This window comes from Equus caballus, chromosome 28, assembly GCF_041296265.1.
Source record: "Equus caballus isolate H_3958 breed thoroughbred chromosome 28, TB-T2T, whole genome shotgun sequence".
NCBI lineage: Eukaryota > Metazoa > Chordata > Mammalia > Perissodactyla > Equidae > Equus > Equus caballus.
Window position 1 is genome coordinate 29,470,200 of NC_091711.1, and position 23,509 is coordinate 29,493,708.

Sequence of the window (23,509 nt, forward strand, 5' to 3'; positions counted from 1 at the left end):
AGTATACTCTGTGATGTACGCACAATGATGAAATCACCTAACAATGTGTTTCTCAGAACACATCCCCTTCATTAAGAGACATGGGACTGTATAGGTATGGGTCAGAATTAAGAAAGACTGACTACAAAGGAAGGAATAAACATTAGTTCATCACCTTCTGTCTGTCCAACACACTGCTAAGCACTTTTTACACATTCTCACATAGTATTGTCTTCATGACAACTCTTTAGGTTACGGATTACCATGCTCATTTTATAGAAGAGGAAACTGAAGGTCAGAGAAACTAAGCAGCTAACCCAGGCATATAGCTAGTAAATAGAAACATCAGGATACAAAATCCTGATCTATACAACTCCAAAATATATGCTCTTTCCCCTATACAGATGACCAGCTCAAAAACTATGTAATTCAAATATGGAGAATCAAGGGTTTATAGTATAGTAAATTTATTTTTTCATTTAATAAATATTTATTGTGTGTCTATTATGTGCCAGATATCATTTTAAGCACTGGGATGACAGCAGTCAACAACAACAACAACAAAAATAAAAAACAATAACCTCTGCCCTCAGTGAAGCCTGCATTTTAATTAAGGGAGCCAAACAGTAAACACAATAAATAAGTAAAATGGATGTTAGATGCTAAGTGATATGGACAAAAATAAAGTAGAAGAGGGGGATAGGAATTGCCAAGTGACTAACTTTGAATACGGTGATCAGGCAAGGACACACTGAGAAGCTAATGTTTGATAACCCAAGAGAGTAAGCCATAGGATCTCTGGGAAAGAGAGCTCCAGACAGAAAGAACAAGAAGTGCAAGAGTCTTGAGGTAAGAGTGTGCCTGGTGTTTTATAGGAAAGGCAATGAACCAAGTGTGGCTGGAATAGTGTGAGTAGGGAACAGAGTAGTGAAAATGAGTATGAGAGGTAAGGATGGGTCAAGGGCAGGTATGCAGTTCATGCACGGCCTTTTCAGCCAGCGTAAGGACTTTGTCTTTTCCTCAGGGCAAGATCAGAAACCACAGGAGGGTTTTGAGTAGAAGAGTCACATGGTTTAACTTACATTTTAAAAGGATCTCTTTGGTAACTTCTTTAAGAATACACTGTATGGAGAGCAATGGTGGTAAGAGGAACACCAGTTTGGAAACCCTTTAAATAATCCAGGCAAAGAATGCTAGTGGCTGAGATCAGAGTGGCAGTAGTGGAGCTGGTAAGAAGTGGTTGGATCCTGGACATATTTTGAAGGAAGAGCTAGTAGGATTTGAAAATCAATTGTTTGCTGGGCATGAGAAAAAGAGACGACTAAAGAAGTACTCCAAGGTTTTCGGAAGTCAGAGGTTGAATGGATAGAGTTGATATTCATTGAAATGGGAAAACTGAGGGTCCAGCAGGTTTTAGGGGGAAACATAGAAGTTCAGTTTTATTCAAGTTAAGTTTGAAAAGGATATTAGACATGAGAGGAGATGTCAAACAGACAATTGAGTACAAGAATGGAGATGTCAAATAAACAATTAAGTTTGGAGTTCAGAAGAGCATCAAGGCTATAGCTATAAATGTGGGATATGCTGGTCCATAGTAGGTGTTTAAAGTTGTGAGACCATTTGGTGTGGTTGGCCAAGAGAGTCAGTACAGAAAAGAAGAGAAGTCCGGGGCCTGAGCCCGAGGGCAGGTTAGTGTTAAGTGGTCAGGGATATGAGGAGGAACCAGCAGAGGAGACTGAAAAGGAGTAGCCAGTGAAGAAGGAAGAAAACCAGGCGAGTGTGGTATCTAGGAAGTCAAGTGAAGAAAGTGTGCATGTGAAGGGGGAGAGCATGATCACCTTTGTCAAATGCTCCTCAAAAATCAAGTAAGAAAAGGACTAAGAGGGACTGCCCCTGTGGCCAAGTGGTTAAGTTCGCGCGCTCCGCTGTAGGCGGCCCAGTGTCTCGTTGGTTTGAATCCTGGGCACGGACGTGGCACTGCTCATCAAACCACGCTGAGGCAGCATCCCACATGCCACAACTAGAAGGACCCACAACGAAGAATATACAACTATGTACTGGGGGGCTTTGGGGAGAAAAAGGAAAAAGTAAAATCTTTAAAAAAAAAAAAGAAAAGAAAAGGACTAAGAAATGTGTATTGGAATTAGCAACGGGGAAGTCAATGGAAACCTCTACAAGGCAGTTCTGGAATGTGGTGAAGGGGAAAGCCTGATTGGACTGGTTTTAAGGAAAAATGGAGGAGAGATATTGAAACAGCAAAATGGGACAATTCTTCCAGAGTTTTATTATAAAAATGAATAAAGAAATGAGGCAGTTCCTGAAAGAAGCAGTGGGTTCAAGCAGGGATGATGAGAATAAACAAAAGGGAACTCTTCAGTAGATGAGGAGAACGAAAGAAATGGGAAAGAATCAAACTTAATACAAAGCTTTTGTCCTGGAAGAATGAAATAACTGTTCTATTACTGAAAGCAAGATAGAAAATGGGCAAAAGTACAGACTTGGGTGGAAAGATAATTAATTTACATTTTGATAGGTTGGGTTTGCATTATGAGAGTGGGATGTGTGGGGAAAGAAATCTTCCCAGCAATTACAATACAGAACTGGAGAGTAGTGAGAAGTTGAAGATAGAATTGCAGATTTGGAAATAAATAACATCGAGTTGCTACCTGAACTAAAAGAGCAGTTCCTCTCTATGGAAGAGAATGCCCAAGCAAGAACACAAAGCTAAGAGTCTGTAAAAAGAAAGGGGAGCCAGGTAAGAAAAACACGAATAAGGAGAGTGGTTGCCTGGTTGATACAAGAGGAATCAAGGAGAAAAGAAGTGAATTTGGAAAATCTCCCTTAATCACCAAAATCCGAGTTCAGTATCTTTCCCATGTGTTTAATACTATCTTGCATTTCCCCTGTTATAACACATCACACTATTTCATAGCTGCCTATGTCCATGTCTATATTCACTGCTAAACTAGAAGTTCAGTGATAGCAAAGACTCTATCAATCTTGTCAACTGTTGCATATGTCTCGGGGCCTAGTACTGAATCTGGCACACAGCAGATATATGATAAATAACTGTTGAGCAGTTATTAAGTGTATTATTCTATAAATATCCTACAGACATCTGATATTAAAATAGAACTAACGGTGAATTTAGAGGAGCCAGAAACTTGCCAACTTTGCTCCTATAAATCAGATCATATCACTTCCTTGCTTAAAAACTTTTGATTAAAAAAAATCAGGGGCCAGCCCGGTGGCATAGTGATTAAGTTGATGTGCTCCACTTCAGAGGCCCTGGGTTCATGGGTTTGGATCCAGGCACAGAGCTACACACAGCTCATCAAGCCATGCTGTGGTGGCATCCCACATACAAAACAGAGGAAGATTGGCACAGATGTTAGCTCAGGGACAATCTCCCTCAAACATAAAGAGGAGGATTGGCAATGGATGTTAGCTCAGTGCCAACCTTCCTCACCAAAAACACCACTTTCCATGACCTACACGCCCTGTCTAATCTGGATTTCCAAATTCATTCCATTCTATTCTCTACCTAGTTCACTACACTCCAGCCTACCCCACCAACCTCCTTTCTGGTACTTAAACATACTAAGCTCTTTCCTACCTCAGGAAAGAGTATTTCCTTTTATTCCAAATTTTTTTCCTTGGTACTTTACATGACTGGCTCCTTCTCCTTCAAATTACAGTTTATATATCACTCCTCAGAAAGGCCTCCTCTGGCCACTGTATATAAACAACTACATCCCACTCCCAGTTACTCTGTCTCATTACAAAGTGTGAGTCAGAATATCATGGTTAAGTAAATATGCCTCCAGGTTTAAAAAAAATCAAAGCACCTCTTAAAATTAGGTTATAGACAAGAAAAAAAATTTAGAAGTATGGCTGAGTAGATAGACTCTTTAGCTTGACCTCTTTCTAAAAGCTCTACTTTTTCACTCCCCTCCTCCCACATTATATGTTTTTCACGCTGAGTGAAATAAGTCAGAGGGAAAAAGTCAAATACCATATGATCTCACTCATAAGTGGAAGATAAAAACAACAACAACAAAAAACCACATAGCATTGGAGATTGGACTGGTGGTTACCATTGGGGAAGGGGGTAGGGGGGAGGACAAAAGGGGTGATTAGGGTCACATGTGAGGGGATGCACTATAATTAGTGTTCCGGTGGTGAACATGATGTAATGTATCCAGAATTTGAAATATGATGTACATCCGAAAAAAATAAAAATTAAAAATAAAGTAAATAAAATAAAATAAAGAAGTATGCCTTCTCATATTTGATCTATGAATGTAGAATTGTTATGCTTTAGACTGTGACATTACTGTGTTTAGAAAAGATCAGATTCTTCAGTGTTTATGGTTTGATTCTCACAACCAGAAAATGCCAGTTGTTCCAAAAGATTAGATAAAATCAGAGAACTCGTAAGTCAAAGGGCAAAGATACAAGTCCCTACTGACAATATTATCATTTCTGTCTTCTCTTCTATTCTCTCTTCCTCTCTCCCTGCCCCCTTCACACATACACCAACACACCCTCCCCTACACATGTACATCTTTGTCATGTGTGGTATGTTGGTTATTTATTCTATTGGAAGGGGGATGGCACCAGTAGAAGGACAGTTAATGAGTTATTGTAAACATGAAACACACAATCTCTGTGAACATTCTTTTCCTGAGACCTTCCCTGGCACTTTGCTTGATTCTCATGAAGGATCTATTAAGCCAATACAATCTTTTAAGAGTACGCTGGTGAAATTACCTCATCTTAATTCATGTTGCCCAGAACTTTAGGGATCACAACTATAAGGGGATTAAATAAGTTCTGATTAGATATAATAAAATGAATGAGAAGGAAGACATTGGTAATATCAAATTTTAAAAGAGTAGTTGAATGACGAGAAAACATTTATTGAGTACTTATATGCTAGGAATGATAACAGGCACTTGAGAAAGATAATAAAAAATAAAACATTGTAGTTGGGTTCACAATTTCATTCTTATTATACAGTTTTATTTAAATGAGGAGAGAGGGAGGGAGAAGCAGATAGGGAGGGGGAGGTTGTGAAGGAAAAGACAGAACTTTAAGGGTCAAGTGAGCAGCAGTGAATTACTCTATGAGTTTGAAGAATTGAAAATGAAAGCATCATAAGAATGATAATATATTCTTTTGAATACCACTTTATACTTTATTTTGTACTTTAACACCATGTCCATCTAATTTCAAGTATGAAAGAATTATTTAAAAAAGAATTATTAAAAGATAAGTTATATAGAATATAAGGTAAAAATGGCATGATTATCTCAATAGATGTGGAAAAAGCATTTGACAAAATATAACATCCTTTCATGATAAAAACACTCAACAACTTGGGTATAGAAGGAACACTTCAACATAATAAAGGTCATACATGAGAAGCCCACAACTAATATCATACTCAAAAGTGAAAGGTTGAAAGCTTTTCCTCTAAGATCAGGAACAACACAAGGGTGCCCACCCTCAACACTACTATTCAACACAGTACTAGAAGTCATAGCCAGAACAATTAGGCAAGAAAAAGAAATAAAAGGCATCCAAATCAAAAAGGAAGAAGTAAAATTGTCTTTGTTTGCAGATGATATGATCTCACATATAGAAAATCCTAAATACTCCAGAAAATAACTGTTAGAACTAATCAACAAATTCAGTAAAGTTGCAGGATACAAAACCAACATACAGAAATCAGTTGCATTTCTACACACTAACAACAAAACATCTGAAAAAGAAATAAATAAAATCCTATTTACAATAGCATCAAAAACAATAAAATACTTAGGAATAAATTTAACCAAGGAGGTGAAAGATCTGTACACTGAAAACTACAACGCTTTGATGAAAGAAATTGAAGAAGAGAAACGAATGAAAATATATTCTGGTTAATGGATGAGAAAAATTAATATCGTTAAAAGTTCCATACTACCCAAAGCCATCTATAGATTCAACGCAATCCCTACCAAAATTCCAAGCGCGTTTTTCACAGAAATAGAAAACTAATCCTTAAAAGGTAAGTTATTTTGCCCTAATGACCAATCAAATTTCATGAATAGGAGCAGAAAAAGAAGGCAAAAGCAAATTAGGGTCAGATCATTGGAATCTGAGATCCACAGATCTGTGTGGGTAGGAAGAAAGTGGGTCTGACTGTCTATCAACATTTTAAAAATGTTCTAGTGTAGTATGTACAAATCATTGAGCATAAGAATGACCTAGGGAGTTTTATTAAAAATAATCCACCTCCAGACACTCTGATTCAGTAGGTCGAGGTGAGAAAGACTTTTTAGAAACAGTATTCTTCAGATGAGAAATATAAAGATCAGGGTAGTATTTATCTAAGGAGCGGAGTTGGGATCCAAATACGAGTCTCTTTGAGTTCAAAATTCCCATTCTCTACACTATAATGCCACTCCAAGTTACAAATATATGTTATTTAAGAAACTAGTATAATTCTTTAATGCAGGGACTCAGTACATGAGGATATTAATAATAACTGTGACTGTAAAGATACTTTAAATGTTTAGGAAGTAACACCAAGCTAAGTACGAATAGGATTATAGAGCTAACAGGTAATCTTCAAGGCTAGAATAAATTTATTTCAGCAACATAGAATGAACCATTTTAGGAAAAGAGATAACATGTTAATATTTGTCTCATTTATTTTGGTAGCAAGCCATTTGCACTTTATTGATAGACACTTCTCACTGGTTCATTATCTTTGTTCTTTTTAGAGATTTTCATTTCCCATCAAATTCATCTTCTTGACCACCTCATTCTTTCCCCAAATTAAGGCTTTGTTTCTCATTATTAATTATTTGATAGCATAGACTGGCAGCTATCAACTAAATGAAACTGTTGTGAAACTCTAAGCAACCAAAACATTGGAGCTTTAAAAAACATAGACGGTTAAAATGAAAATTTTAGCAAAGGAAAGTGAAAATAACATGAGACAATTTAAAAAAATCTAAGCCTGAGACTGAAGCAGGCCACACAGTATCTTTTTCATGTACTGTTATTGACTTTGTAATCCTAATTCTTTAGCTGTTAGATGCTGAATGAATTCCATTATTCAGTAGTCATGTCCCAAACGCTCTCATGATAAAATATGTTCGAGCAATTTCAGTAATTTTTTCTGGGTCACTAGTCCACTATTCCATTAGACTTAATTTGCTCTTCAAGGTGAAAAACATTTCCCTGAACACAAAGATAAGTGATTATTGCCACTGACGTTTCTCTTTAAGCTGAGGCTTCAGACTGATTTCCTTTGGCATTAGGAAGCAAAACGAGATTCTTTTATAATGGCAGGTTGTCCAAGGTCTTTACTCCAAAAGAGAATCAAGAATTCTCAAACGTGCACCCTGAAATAGAATTACAAATTAGGTGCATTATGGCAAATGAACAAGGTAAATGTGACATGTGGCTGAGAGTTGTCAAAAATTAACCTCAACATTATCTGGAGCGTGAGGTTCGAAGAAAGTTGAATTATTATTAAACTTTCAAGAAAACATTACAATTATTTCCTGAGAGTAAAGTAGAGATTCTCAGGGAAATCATAGTAGCTGAGTTCTTCAGTTAGGAAGATTAAATTCAATTTAGAGAGTATACAGAGATCAGAGAGAATGAAAATATCAAAACAAAAACCAAGTGATGTTTCTATCTGCAGCGTAGATAAAATGATAACTTCACAAACTTCATAAAATTCAAATATATAAAAATTTAAATTTATTAGGAAGGGAGCTTACTGCCTTTGGACACCTTAACAGAATTCTCATAACATTGAGAGATATTTTAGTGTCAAACACGTTTTAAGAATGTGCACAAAATAGTACTACACAACAGTTGTATTCAACTATTCATCCTAACCAGCAAGAATCATTAACAATTAGGGAGGGAAAAAATCCCAGGATATTGGCTTAAGCCATTTTCTTTACTTTTAACTAAAAAAAAACAGCCTCAAAAATAACCCATCTCAACTTATACAGAAAGAATAACAGGGATGAATTCAAAAAATGTTTATCACAGAATACTGAAGAATTTGAAAATTAATAATATAAATGAGACGTTATGTTCCTATACAGTAGATTTCCTTTATATGTGTTCTCAGGAATCAAACATAATATTTGTAATATAAGATTTCCTTATTATCAGTGAAAGAGATATATTACTGCATAAGAAAGATACGACTTGACCCAAGATGTTGGTGATTTTATGTTATGAAGAAGCTTATAATATAGTTTAGCTGAGTATTTCATTTCTTCTTCAAAACAAATGGTGAGGCATTCATTATTTGAAATGTCAACCAACAGAGGAAGTTATTCTGAGATTAGAAAGACTACATTTAGAGCTCTTCCCATAGGTCTGTACCTAAATTCAGTTATCAAACAGAATTTTTGATGTCCATGGCTTATCATATCAATTCAACAAATGTTTATTAAGCATGTGAGGAAATATGCTAAGGATACACACACACAGATTAATATTTCCCATCATGAAAGGGCCTGTAAGCAAAGCCAAAAAGGAAGATTCATGCATAAATACTACAAAGCAGACTATGAAATTTATCTTAACAGATTTATAAATAAAATGTAATCGTATCCGATCCAAATAGTTGAATCTAAATAGGAGGATCAAAAAAGGTTTTGTTAAGGATGGTTTTCAATAAGTAGAGACAATAGGGATAAGAATTATGTATGGATGAAGCATTGTGAACATGGGCAATAATAAGGAAAGACAGACAGTGTTTGAGAATAACCTATTTTACCAAAATATTATGTTTATCTAACACATTAATGGGAGAATGCTGCAAATACACGATGAAGAACACGGAGGGCCTGGCCTTGAATGCCAGGGTTAAAAGTCTATATTTAATTTTCAGAGTGAGGACCATTCTAGTTTTGAGAAGATGACATGATCAAAACTGAACTTCAGGCATATGGATTTGGCAACAGTTTTAAGAATAAACTGGAGTAGATGAAGAGGAGACCAAAAGCAGGTAGACAGAATAATAGGTTCTTGCAATAATTCAGGTGAAAGGTAATGAGACTCTGAACCTGCAAAATGGTAGGAATGATGAAAAGGTGAGGGTAGGTCAATCTGGAAGGTATTAATGAGAGAGAGAATGACCTAATGGGTTAGGATCATGACCTAGTACCACATCAGACCTAAGTCCAGATCCCAGCTTTACCTTTTGGTAGCTCTATAACCCTGGCCAAGTTATTTTACTCTTGATTTCCACATTGAGGATAATAAAATCTACCTCATGGCACTATTGTAAGGAATAAAGGAGATAGTGATTTTAACATGCTTACCACGATGTCTAGCACATAGTTAAAACCTAGTACTTAATAACTGCTAGCTTCTAGTATTATAATTATTTTCAGAGATCATAGCATGGCAACTGTTTATTGATTTTCAACAGCAACATCTCACTGTTGGTTCACGTTGCAGTTGTGGTCATTTAAAGACTCCAGAACTTTCTGCATAAACTACTCCCCCAAATTAAACCTCTTCCATCTTAAACCACTGAATTTTTAGGACTCTAATTCAGGATATTATATTAATTCCCATTGAATTCTATGTTTTTGCTGTGAGCCAAGAATATTCGTTTACTGAGATAATTTTTCATATAAGTTCAACTATTTGCCGTGTTTGCTATTCCTCCCTAACATCTGCAGAACTGATTATGATAGATAATTATTTTTTCAAAGTAAAATATTGACTATAACCAATCCAAGAACAGAATATTTAGCTTTTCACTAGAGAAATCCCCTCCATGTTGACATTGAGCGCTTATTCAGAAGTCTAGACAAAGTTAGACAAAGTCTACGAAACATAAAAATCAAGATGGCATGTTTTCAGTAATACAAAAGAGAACAGCTCTTTTTCTGTGACTGATAGAAATCCATATTACACTTTTTTTAATACTGATGAGAAAACTAAGGCTTGGAAAGACCAAGTAACTTCGAAAGGTCACCCTGCTAGTAACTGGCAGAACAGGGATGCAAACACAAGCCTGAATTACTCCCAATCTCACGTTCTTAACTGCCCAACTAAGTTGCCTCCCTAAGAAAGATGGTTGAGACTCCATGCTTGATGGGAAAAACCTGTTCTTGGACTCTGTAATTCATCTCCAAATAATTAAGCTTGTTATTCAATGATGATGGTTTATTTATAAGAACATATGCACTCACATGCAGTGTCTGTCTTTTTATCCATTTATTCATTCAATGAACTTTCATTGAGAGACCAATACATGCAAGGCACTGTGTTAAGCAGGATGTAATTACAGAGATCAATCAAATATAGATCCTACCATCAAGGAGTCTATAATAAGTAATAAAAAAATGTATATACCTGCAAGACAAAACAGAAGAAAGACATGTGTCATGGAAGGCAAAAGCAACTGTGTTGTAAGTTCAGAAAAACAACTCTTTTATCCTAGTAGCCATTTATCTCGAGGATCTTCCTAGATTCAATACATGTAAAACATTTCTTCCTGAGGTGACAGGAGAGACAAACATCTTACCATTCTGATTCTGGATTTTTCCTTGCATGTACACATAGTGCATGTATATTATTATTATAGGTAAACAGAATCTATGCATTCCCTAAATCTGGAAAAATCTGTTAGGACAATCCAAACCTGTTCTTAGTACAGAGCAGCCTTGAGTTACCCCTTCCAAAAAATTTGTTCAACTAGGTAAGACATGAATTATTGAAGCTAAAAATAGTCTTCTGAATACTATATTCTCAATAAGATAATAGTTACCACTGCTTAAGATTTAACTACAATATTAAAAAATTCATATATGCTAAAGAATCAGTTATAATCCTGTAGGAAGAACCCTCTATTTATGTTTCAAAAAATTCATTTCCCAGAGTACTCTGAATCTGATGGGAATTGGATGAGATAGCCACTAAAGTCTCTCACCATTATGAAATTAGTGCATTCCTGATATTAAGCTCCAGAAATTGTGTTAGAATGTGTTTGAAAGTAAACTTTGTTTCAGAAGCACCAGTTGGATTTTAGGCAATCTAATTTGATTCTATTGACCTTTAAGACTTGATGAATTTTGGCACCAAATTAAGTATATTTTCCTACAGAGACCCTCCCAGAGAGTGCTCTCAAGCAGTTTATAGAAGCTTGGTATATAAACTGAGAAGTTGAATCTTAAAATCTTGAAATACTAAAGTAAAATATCTCACACTTCAGAAAGCTTACGTGTATTAAAGATTTTGCATTGGAAAGAAAGTGAAATAACAGAGAAGAGGTGTACCGGATGAGTAAAATTGCGCAAAACCTGCCAACGTAATCCCTTTCAAACAATGAGCCTGAGATGCTGCTTGTGTCTAGGTTTTCCCTCAGGAGAAAAAAACACACAAGGCATTTCATCTCTGGAACTTCTTATTTATTTCTTAGAGGCATGGGCTGATGAGGCAATAATGCCTTTTTTATATCTTAAAAAAATGCTTTCCTGAAACCTAAATTCTGAAATCTGCTCTAATGACCTTTATGTTATGAAATTTCTCTGTGGCATGGTGGGTTCACATTTAAGAGCTGTCCACATTGTTTATACACATGGAGAAGAAAATTGAATATGTAACTTGGAAAAATAAACGAGGAGAACAGAAAATTTTTTTCAGATTATTTTATATTCTTGGGTTGGTTAAAAATGTGAAGGTATTTATATTTCTGCAAAATTTACAATCTAGATTATATAACGTCCTAAATCAACTTAGAAAATGACTCCATATGCACATTATAAAATCATTTAAAACAAACTGACTGTTGAATTTAAATTTATGCAAAAGAAAACATAATTTTAATTTGAACAGGCATTTACATTCAATCAAAATAAGAATTTAATTTTTAATTCACTTATATTATTAAACTTGCTCAAACTACCACCTTAAGGCTAATATTTTAGTAAAACCAAAACCTCCAATTCAAAAATAAAAGTTCTTACATAAGATGTCTGATTTCGTATTTTAAATTACTGAATTAGAGTGCCCTCTATTGGAAGAAAATAGGTAATAAAAGCTAAACTAAACCAAGAATAGTTAAAATACTCCTAAAATTCAAGCCATATCATTAATACGTAAAATACATTTATTAATGATATGAATGCTACAAAACATATTTCCTTACATTTTTATTTTTTCTAATTTACTTTTAGAATTATTTTTTATATTACAACAAACAAGTTGGATGTTTCAAATCACTAAAATTAAATTTTAACTGAACCTGAATGCCTGTTCTTCAGCCAGTAATATGAAAAATAAACAAACAAAAATCTTCTCCACATTTAACATTCCAACATAGTATAGAAATAATTGTAATTTAAAACTATGGCTGGACTATAGTTTGAGGGGTTTTTTTGATGATAAACTGAAAACCCTCCTAATACAAGAGATTTTTAGGAATTTTACAGGGAGAGTCAGAGAATTAGGCTGGACACTAGAAGATGTAGGAGATTTAATTATAGCTCTAAAATTCTGTAATTCTGTGGTGTTATCAAGACCTCAGTTCAGACTCATCATCTCAGGAGTGAATGCTACCCAAAATAATTCGATTTAGTTGGTCTGGCATGGTATTGAAGGTATCAGTATTTTCTGAAGCCTCTCCATATAAGTCTAATGTATAGCCATTGCTGAGAATCATTATCTGAGTCTCTCTCCAAAACATCTGACATACAGTTACCACCTTTATCTTGCAAAAATGTCCCCTTCATGATGGAACTTTCCTACTCAAGAGTTTTTTCTCCTCAGCATCAATATTAAACTTTTGACAAGCTTTAAACTTTTGACATATAAACTTGGGAAAGTCATACAAGTTCTCTGTGCCTCCATTTTCTCATCTGTAAAACAGGAGGAATAACATTACCAATCTCATAGAGTTATTGTGAGGATTAAATCAGTTAATATAAAGTGTTCCATAAGTGTTAGATATTATCATCACTGATCCAACTTTATTTCCCACTACTTTCCAAAACCAACTCCATGACAAACCATCCTCTTCAAATTACATGCTATGTCTCACCTCTGTGCTTTTGCATATACTGTTTCTGTAGGCTAAAATCCTCTCCCATTCATTCATTCAGTCATTCCAACTCAAGCGCAAAGTACATCTCCCCTTCCTGCAAGGCCCAGTTTAATCTCCCACTACCTCCATGACTCCTTCAATGAATATCCATAAATCTTCACTTATCTCTCCCTTTTTAAAAACTTCCTTTGGCCACAGGGTAGTTTATTATGAAAAATGTAGCTGAGAATTAAAGACATTGCTTCTGAGTTTGAATCTTAGATTTGCCAGCTGAGTCATTTCCCAAATCCATAACTCCATTGTTAGGATTACTGTGAGGATTAAGTGGCTTAAATCATATAAAACATTAGAACAGCAAATAGCAAGTACCTAACAAATGTCAACTCCTAAATATACATATATGTTTATATGTTAGTCTTGACTGCACAATGTGACTGAAGATTTCTTGGAATAGGAATTTTGATCTCCTTGAAGTCAAGAACCATGTCTCATTATTGCTATTATAAATCCTATAGCACACAACCTGGTAACGAACATCTATATTAGGCAATCTGTAAGTACTTGATTAAGTTTTTACATTATTTGAGAGTGTAATTCAACAAAGCTCAGGAAAAACATTTTTGATGAATGGATGGAAGCAAATATTCAACAAAACAGGGAATGAATCCAAAAAAAACACAGGCAGTGGAGAAGGGTCAAAGAAATTGGATTACTTTTTAAACATTCAATAACAAGTTTCTATCAGATTAATCTTCTGAAAGACCACTTCCAATAATGTCTTTTACCTGCCTGAAACCCTTTAGATTTTTCTCATTTCCTGAAAAAAATACCAAAATTCTCAGCCTGACATTCAAAATCATCCATGACCTGACCTCCATCTGTCTAATCTTATCTCCCATCTTCCCCCTTTAAAAACTCTGTTATTCCAGATAAATAGAATACTTGCTCTTACTCATATGTACCCTGTTTTTCTGCCTCATGTAACCTTTAATATTTAATATGACAATATTTTCAAGGAACACAATACAAAAGTTTGTCACAGGAAGAAAGAGTGATTGCTTGTGTGAAAGTATGAGCTTGAATTTTAAGAAACTTATGTTCAATTTATGAGCATTTAATTTCTCTCTTGCTCAATTGCAACACACTTCGGCTTACCAAAAAAAAAAAAGTTTGGTCATCATTTTCCCATTATGTCACCCTCACAATGCCAAAAGGCCCTGCCATCATTACCTGAAAGCTATAAACTTGAATCATGGTCTTCAAGCAGAGTGTGCAGACCGTAGGGTGCACAAGATACCCATTGAGTAAAAGAAAAAAAATTAAAGCTTCTATTTACACTTATTATCTTCCTTACTTGAATTTCTTTTGTAGTATATGCCTCATAATTTACATCATACATTCTTATAATAGTCATAGATATATATAATTTATAAATAAATGCATTAAGGGTGTTTGCTGAAAATCTGTTTACCAATGGTACACGCAACAAGATAAGTTTAGAAATCACTGGTCTAGAAAGTTAGGGCATTTGAAAAATCTGTGGGTTTAGAAGTAGAGGGCCAGAAGCAGACAGTTTAGAGAAATATTTAGGGATGGACCTAAAAACCTAAATACCATGTACTGTTTATGCAGGATAAATATGTTTTAATTTATAACCAACTTTCAAGGAAATGTTGAAATGTAACTGATTTGTAATTTGGAGACAGCATACATCTGTTTTAGATTTTTAAACAGGGAATTTTGTCCTGACTAAAGTAACTACAGTAAATATTACATTAATATAAAAATTTCATTTGGTAAAAGCTAAAAGTATTTACTTCAGTATATATATAATTAATCATAATTATTCATAAAGAGCATTTATTGGAGCCAATAATGTGATGTTTTACACAAGACACTGCAAAAAAAAACAAACAAAAATGAAAAACAAAAACAGGCCTAGGAAGTGAGACTAGTCATGGAACTAGACTAGCAAGCACTATCCTGGGAAATGGTGTCAGCTCACATTACGCAACTAAATGAAGTAAACATTCTCATAACAGTCACTATACTTAGCAATTTTTTTTTAGTTTTCATAAATATACTTAACATAATCCACTCTATTATTAGCTTTTGAAGAATGTTTCTATAACAAATTAAGTTCTAAAAGTGAGTAAAGTTTTCATAACACAATAATGTATTTCCTTTAATAGCAGTGCACCCTATAAATCTTTCCTCTATAGAGCACAAAATATATATACAAATCTTAAACTGACTGATTCTCTATAGTTTTTCTCGCTATTATATTAATATAAAAATCCAAATGAGCAAGAATCTCTAACTCATGACTTAGATTCTGAGCTTGTAGGTTGCATGCAAATCCCCTGGGATTTGCATAAGATTATAAAAATATGCAGGTCGAACTTTCCAAAATGTCTGTCTCCTACTATGACATACAGAGTGACTGGGGAACTCTTCACACATGGCTCAGCTCTATCATTCTTCTTAAAGATGGGGTTAGACTCAGTTCACAGAGAAAGTGGGGAAGAAAGACAAAAGAAGGTTTTCTTCTTTCTTTGCAAACCAATATCATTATGCCCAGTAAAACTAAAAGAACAAAATCAAAGAAACTATGAATTCATGTGTTCCGAGAGTCTAACGGTAGCAAGATCATCACAAACTATAAGGGATTTATCAAAGCATTCCTTCCCCTACACATGCATTGAGAATAAAAGACCAGTGGACATCATGGAAAGAACAAAGGGAGCTTGACGTTTGACACTGGCTGAATCCAAGATAGGATAATGCACAAATCCCATGCCTCTCAGGTACACACTGAACTGGCAAAGACAGATGGATTGTCTGCTTTCCCCCCTTACTTACTACACTCTGGCTTCCATTTTTCCCAAGTTCTTCCTCTGAAATCTTGCTCAAATTATCTAAGTAGTGGTCTGATATTGTATGGCACAAATCTTCAAAAGAATAATCCTTTTCTTGACAGAGCTTTATTTCATCCAAGAGTTTTGATAACTCTCCAGTCACTGTTTCACCTGTAAGAAGAGTAAATTTTTTCAGAAGTTTCAAGAAAGGCTACTTACTGCTAAAAATTAACATTAAATAAGAAAAATATGATTATCATGATAGAAGTCAAAATACGGCAAACAAGATTAAGTCATCAGAAAATATTCTGATGAAAACAAGGCACCAAACTATAATTAATACAAGAATATTAAAAGACAAAGAGAAATTTCAAATTTTCCCTATTTCTACTCCTTTTCAAAATGGAAATAAGTATTAAAGGTTTACATATACATGTTGCATAAAAGCATCTGGAATTAACACTTCCTAAAGCTTCATTTATTAACAGCATTTAATTTTCAATAATCTTTTATTGGCATTATACTTCACTGACAGAATTCATTCAACAATTCATTAACAAATTTGAGAGAGTGCTGAGAACCTATTTCTTAGGTTCAATAAAAAGAAATAGTAGAACTTATTGAAACAAATAATTATGTAAGAATAAATTAGAATTATGATATGTGATAAGGGAAAACACAGAAGGAACAGATAAATAATACGTATTATCTGTGAAAACATGAATATTTTGTAGGTTGCATGAAAATATTCATTCTTCTAATCATTCTCAGAAAGGTATTTTATACCTACAATTTATTCTTTAAAAAACCTCCAGGAGTTACAATCCAGGTATCAATAGTATTATTATGTATTAAAAACACATTTTAGACTGGGGCTGGCCCCGTGGCCGAGTGGTTAAGTTTGCGCACCCCGCTGTACGCGGCCCAGTGTTTCATTGGTTCGAATCCTGGGCGCGCACATGGCACTGCTCATCAAACCACGCTGAGGCAGCGTCCCACATGCCACAACTAGAAGGACCCACAATGAAGAATATACAACTATGTACCGGGGGGCTTTGGGGAGAAAAAGGAAAAAATAAAATCATTAAAAAAAAAACACATTTTAGAAAAAAATCTACTATGAAATAACCACTCCATGTAAATTTCATGACAGCATGGATTGGTATCTACTTTGCTCACTGCTGTATCTAAAGGCGAAGAAAAGTGCCCGACAAATAGCAGGAGCTCAGTAAAAGTTGACTGAATAAATAGATAAAATAAAGAGTATAAGATATAACTTAATACACTTGAAATTTTCACAAATGTTAGCCTTCTTGTACAAATTTGTACATAGAAGTCTAGAATCATTTCAAGGGCTTTATAACAAGCTACTCACTTTTGGTCTTTTGAGAAGGAGACTCAACAGGAGATGAAATGTGTGTTTCTGGTGTTGTATCTTCCTGCACATGTTCTTCGAGGACTGTTGATCTTCCCATGCCTTCTAAATATTCTGCGTGTATAAGTTTTTGAAATTACATACTTAAATTCATTTCTTTTAAAATCTTAACTAAACTTTATGTCTTCTTCTGGTGATCATTTTTTCATTCGTACCTTCATATCCTAGATATATCCTAAATTTTTAAAAGAACTTCAAAAAACCAAATGAACCAAAAGAACTTCATGATGAGCTATTAGTTTAAAGCTTTTTAATTAAAGTGAAAAAGATACTTTGGAAGAGATTCATGAACCCTTTTTCTGAAAACTAAACTTGTCACACTCTTTCCTTAAAAACAAATTCACCTGATGAAGATGCAATAACATCCTTAGTTTGCTTAAATATATTCTTCCTGAAGATTTAAAACTCTCTGAAAGATGCTTTGAATAGACTTGATCCCTAAACAGGGATGTCAGATCCAAATGGATACAACAGCCAGTCAGATAACATAAATGAATGAAGAGAGACTAGTTTATTTTATAATGGTATTATAATCTTATAAGACAAGGATAATTGCGTATTGAACTTTATGTCCACAAAGAAATAAAGTTCTTTCCCACTATTCTTGAAGTAATGTCCCATACTCAGCCTATCTCTCATTTTTCCAATTTTGATGAAGACATAATAATAATAGTATTAGCAGCTAAAATTTATGTACCCAGCAGTGTTCTAAGTATTTAATATCAATTAACTCATTTAATCCTCACAAAACTATGACACAGGCACTACTACTATCTTAGTTGTAAAGATGACAACTAAATGAGAAGGATTATTAACTTGGCCACGTCCATACAGCTAATAAGCAGCAGAGTCAGATAGATATGGGACGAGAAACATCTCACTTTTCTCTTAATCACAAGGAAAACAGAATCTGAATGCACGGATAAATGTCAACTAACATTCAGCCTCAATAGTATAGAAAGAACAGAAAGCCTGTGGAGCATGGTTAACCAGAGAGCAAGCGCCCTATCTAAAGGTCGGCAATGAAGCAAAACAAAAGTCTGCATTTTTTTGAGACTCTGGAGTTTTAGCTGAAATCCTAGATTTTTAAATGTTGAAAGCTAGTTCAATTCTTATGGAAACACAGTGTGGACCAAAAGTACATGATCTAAACGGAATACACCTGCTATCTGCCAAAAGCACTCAGCCCAAGTGGCTAGTTTCTAGCCTCCATAAAGGATTAAACCAGTAGATTCCTCCTCATAGGGATCATTTACTTGCATTTCTTTATTCAGAAGGAAACTTTTTCCTAAAATTCAGTTAAGTTGTTAAAATTCAGTTAAGTTGTGCTCTCATGCCAACCACTTGTGATATCAAACCATCCAAATAGTTTCTACCTAAGGGCAATTCTACTAGGCAAATTCTACCAGGAAAAGAAAGCAACTTACAATTTTTGACCCATGCAGTAACTATGTAAATTGAATTCCTCCTCCAGGACACAAATAGTAATTTTATCTACTATAAATCATCTTTATTGCAATAACAAACTTTTTCATAAGATTTAAAATGTACTAGTGACTTGAAATCCAGAAATGCAAAAAATATAGATGATGGGGCTCACATTCTAAAATTTGCCAACAATTAAAAAAATTCAAAGATGTCCCATATACTGTGTCACAAATTGGCATATTTAATGAATCTTGACCATTTAAGAGAACATAGATAGTTACTTCTACATAGTAAGATTTTCCTCTAAGTTGAACCAATGCAGTATGTTAAAAACTGACTGTAATTATGTCATCTCCCCTTTTTGGTGGATGACATTTATTTTGATTCTCCCCAAAAGACGCATTTGTGCACAAGCCTGTTTTTTTACAGTTTAGATAGAGGCAAAAGTCCAGCATGAAATATAAAGTACCCAGAGGGGGAAAGACTTATAAAAATGTTGTGACCACTTTTTTTATTTTTTAGCTTTCATTCAACTTGATTTGAATTTTAATTAATATGAAGAGCTACACTTGTATTCTTCTATGTTTATCTCTATACACACTTGACTTGCAATTAACTTCTTTATTGACAAGAAAATTGTAGGGGCCTGAACTTTCCTGAGAGGTTTTGGAAACAAAGACAGAAAAGAGTATAATGACCTCCTCTTTGGCCTTTGTTGACTCCTGCATCTACATGTCTCCTGCCCAACTTGGTTTTAATTCATTTATCTCCCTGCAGGACAAAGCTGTTCTTCAGGTTCCTAACTGATATGCAATGAAACCCATGCCCTCCTCCCTCCTCTGTTACACTTGCAACCAACCTGTAACAATTATAGGGGATAATCACCACCAAACAGTGTAAGAGTTAACTGGAAAGAAAAGGACAAACATCTGGGTTTTTAAGGGAACATGCTACATGGCAGGCCTAATCACCAAGCAGAAAGGGAAAGCATTTAAATCTAAATTTTTCATAGAATTTTTACATCAAATGAGGAAGTATGTGATTCTGCAAATGAAAATGTAGTGCCTAGATGGTTGTCAAATCTTCCGTAGATCTGCAACTAACTACAAGTGTACTTAAATGACCTTTATCGAAAACAAAGGCTGGCAAAACTGAATTATCTTGCACTACTGGATTAGGGAGGAAATAATCTGTATTCTTTCAGCTAAGTACAATTTTGTTGTTGTTAATCCAGCATTTATGTACTAGCTCTACCACTTAGATTAGGACATATGAGTGTGAGCAAGTCACTTAGTCCCTTGGAGCTTCAGTTTCCCTCATGTGCAAAAAGGGGAATAATGATATCTGACTTATCTACCTTACAAAGTTATAGAAATCAGACAAAGTAATAGAAAATGCCTGAAAACTCTTAAAGCATTATTCAAATGTAAGATAATACTTCATCATCATCACTTTACAGGCTTATTACCTTTAAGTTCATAACTACATATCTACTACATGGGTTTTAAAAAGACCTTTTAATATCAAGTGAGTGAAAAAATACTTTAGCTTTTTAAAAAATAGTGAGTAGTTGGGGCTGGCACAGTGGCCAAGCGGTTAAGTTTGCGTGCTCTGCTGCAGGCGGCCCAGTGTTTCGTTGGTTCGAATCCTGGACGCGAACATGACGCTGCTCATCAAACCACGCTGAGGCAGCGTCCCACATGCCACAACTAGAAGGACCCACAACAAAGAATATACAACTATGTACCGGGGGGCTTTGGGGAGAAAAAGGAAAAAATAAAAAAAACATTAAAAAAAAAATAGTGAGTAGTTGAAAAACAGAAATAAAACATTAAAAAGAACTATTATTTAATTTAAAAGTCTACCAGAAAAATACAAATAATAAGTTAATTCAAAAGTAAATATTAACTCAAAATCCAAGAGAAAACTATGCAGTTTTAATTTAATATTAACTTTAAGGCAAGCTCATCCATCATTCAGTATTGTTTACCTTGTAAGAGTGCTGCAATCTGGAGAGATTTCTGAGATGGATGTTCTTTCAGAATGTCTAAGACAGTTCTACCTAAGCTATCCTTTATGTTGGCATCAATTCCTGAAAGAAAAAGAAATACCCACTAGATGTATACCACTGGAGTGTCATCAGAAGATACTGTCAATATATAACTGCTCTAATTTCAAACATATACAAACCAAGCACTGAAAGTGATTTTTTTTTAATTAAGCTCTACACACACAAACACACACACACACACACACAATTTTAGTAAGAAAGAAGATGGGGTCGTGTGCTACCAAAGATTAGGAATATTCCTGATAATGAATTAACTCTTTAAGGTGCTGGCCCAATCATTAAGATTGCTTTTTTGGATTATAGCTAGTTTAGGTTATAGCTAGTTAACTAAATGATTATAGCTAGTTAAGTAAATATTACACCATAAAGCTGAAAAATACTACTGATTCAGAATGTGAAATCCTAAAGGACAATGGTCATATGATTTATATATTCTCTGTAACGTGGTAAAAATATTTTTAAATTATAATAATGTACCATGTAAGTAATATAAGAACAGTCTTAGAATACTTGAGTATTCTTCAAAATTGAAAAAGTATGATTATTTTGAACTATTTTCCAAATACTACTTCTCCAAATACAGTCAAATATTCCATATTTACTTACACAAGATTATATTCAATGTCAGCAACACTCATCATCTACCTGGTGAGAAAACTTCCTGAAGCGTGTAACTGAAACATCTTTAAAATTATTTTAATTCTGAAAATATTTATTGTACTCAAGAACTTATTTTCATGTAGCAAATAGTTTTCAATGCCCCAAAAAAGTTTATAAACATTCCAAACATCTAACTGCAAACAAAGTCAGTTTTCAGAATCTGGCCTCAAATATTAGTTTATCATAATAAGATTATTAACTACTTGCTTAAATTTGTGTAGGGATATGTGACCAGCACATATTTAATTGGTTACCTCAAATCATTTATTATATCACCGTGTTACATATCAAAATTAATATACACGAAATTTTTACTTTGTATAAGCACAGTCTTTGTATAATTTGAATATGTAATAGTCTGTAATTGTATAATGCAATAGTCTTGCTAATGTTTTCCATTTTATTTTTTTACTGAGGAAAATAAACACACTAAATATAGTCCATAACTCAAAAGACTCACATCAATTTCTACAAGCATGAATTTGAACCCATGCCTTTTGATCTTAAAAAAAAATCTCACCTCAGTTCCAATTTTATTTCATTTCAATCAGAATATAAATATGAGCACAAAGAAGCCTACTTTGTTGTTCCTTCAAAGCATTCCCTCTAAAAGGTTCCCTTTAAATCACTGCAGCTTACAAACAATAGCTACTTAGCTGATACAGTAACTAGAAGGAGAACTTACTTTAAGGATAGAGTACTCTAATTTCTGTTTACTACAGTTCACAATATAAAAACCTAGGGAAAGTATTATGTTCTTTAATAAGCCAAGCAACTGTCATAACTTCACAGGGATCAATTCCTCCCTCTTGTAGAAGGCAGAGATTTTTTTTTTCCTTTTGGTCGCTCCTCTAATATATTTTGATGTGATTTAAATGCATAAAGTTTCCATTTCCAAGAGCTTTTTACTAACATATCTACTGAGTAAAGGAAGGCACACATTTATATCAATTTAATCTAAACAGTGAGGCGCAATTCTACATGCTATAAATAGAAATCTGCAAAATGGAATGAAGGCAAGAAATAAGGGTGATTGTGGAAAAAAAACTGTCATTTTCCTTTGTCTACTCTTCAAATAGAAACTGTATTTCGCAGAATAAGCTCCATGGAGAATCATGATAGTTACCTGTTTCTAACAGAACTCTCACAACATCCACCTTTCCAAACAAAGCTGCTTCATGAAGTGCACTCCCCTTTTCTGTCTGGAAAAAAAAGAAAAGAAAAGAGAGAAAGAAGCACAGTTGCGTTAGGAATGCTAACAGGTTAAAAAAATTCTGTAATTTTATGTATTCATATATATTCTCTATAATTTGAGCAATCCCTGACACAAAGGTTAGTGCGGAATAAGGAAGAGATTCTATAAATAACATTCAAAAGCTTGGGTCTGTGAAACACCTCTGCTTCTGAATAGCCATTTGACCGTGTTATGTTGGGAAGCCTCTCACCTTCTCCTAGCCTTGGTTGTTCTCAAGCATAAAATAAGAGTAGTGATGTCCACCTCAAGGAGCTTTTGTGAGTATCCAATGAGTTCACTCAATTCACGCATTGCTTGCATTTATTAAACATCAACATATTATATGCTGAGAATAGTTGAGGGGTGTTTTGAGATATGGAAATATGATCCTGACTCTTGTAATATTCACATTCTATTTGAGGAGACAGATGTATAAATAAATATTTATGATAAATGAAATCTAAACAAGCTAATGTAGATTACAAAACCTGGATGATCCTCTCCCTACTTTCCTCTCAAAATCCTCTCTTGCCCACTCCAACTCTCCCCCAAACCTCATACCCTAAGCTCTAGGCATATAGAATATTTTTGCATGGTGTAATTCTCTGTTTTCTTCCCCAAGGATCTCAAAGCCTGGTCTCTCTGCTTGGCAGAATCTAATTCCTAGCCCTCCTTATGTCGTCGTCACTATACCACTAGTTCTCAATCTTCAGCATAAATTGGAAGCGCCCAGAGAGCTTGTCAAAAACCAGATTTCTTT

General features: G+C 34.5%; 1 protein-coding gene across 41 annotated transcripts in view; it reads right to left on the reverse strand.

Annotated features, from left to right (window-relative positions):
• The window catches only part of ANKS1B (ankyrin repeat and sterile alpha motif domain containing 1B), a 1,028,420-nt gene that overhangs the window by 835,873 nt on the left and 169,038 nt on the right, over positions 1–23,509 (reverse strand). For all 41 annotated transcript variants that reach the window (XR_011433608.1, XR_011433612.1, XR_011433607.1 and 38 more), the window contains 4 exons: positions 22,642–22,717; positions 20,775–20,876; positions 17,297–17,410; positions 15,926–16,092 (listed from right to left, as the gene is read on the reverse strand). Coding sequence is in view for 30 of the 41 variants with exons in the window: in XM_070254099.1 (XP_070110200.1) it covers positions 15,926–16,092; positions 17,297–17,410; positions 20,775–20,876; positions 22,642–22,717 (459 nt within the window). In the remaining 11 variants the exon portion in view is untranslated. The remainder of the gene's footprint in view (positions 1–15,925; positions 16,093–17,296; positions 17,411–20,774; positions 20,877–22,641; positions 22,718–23,509) is intronic.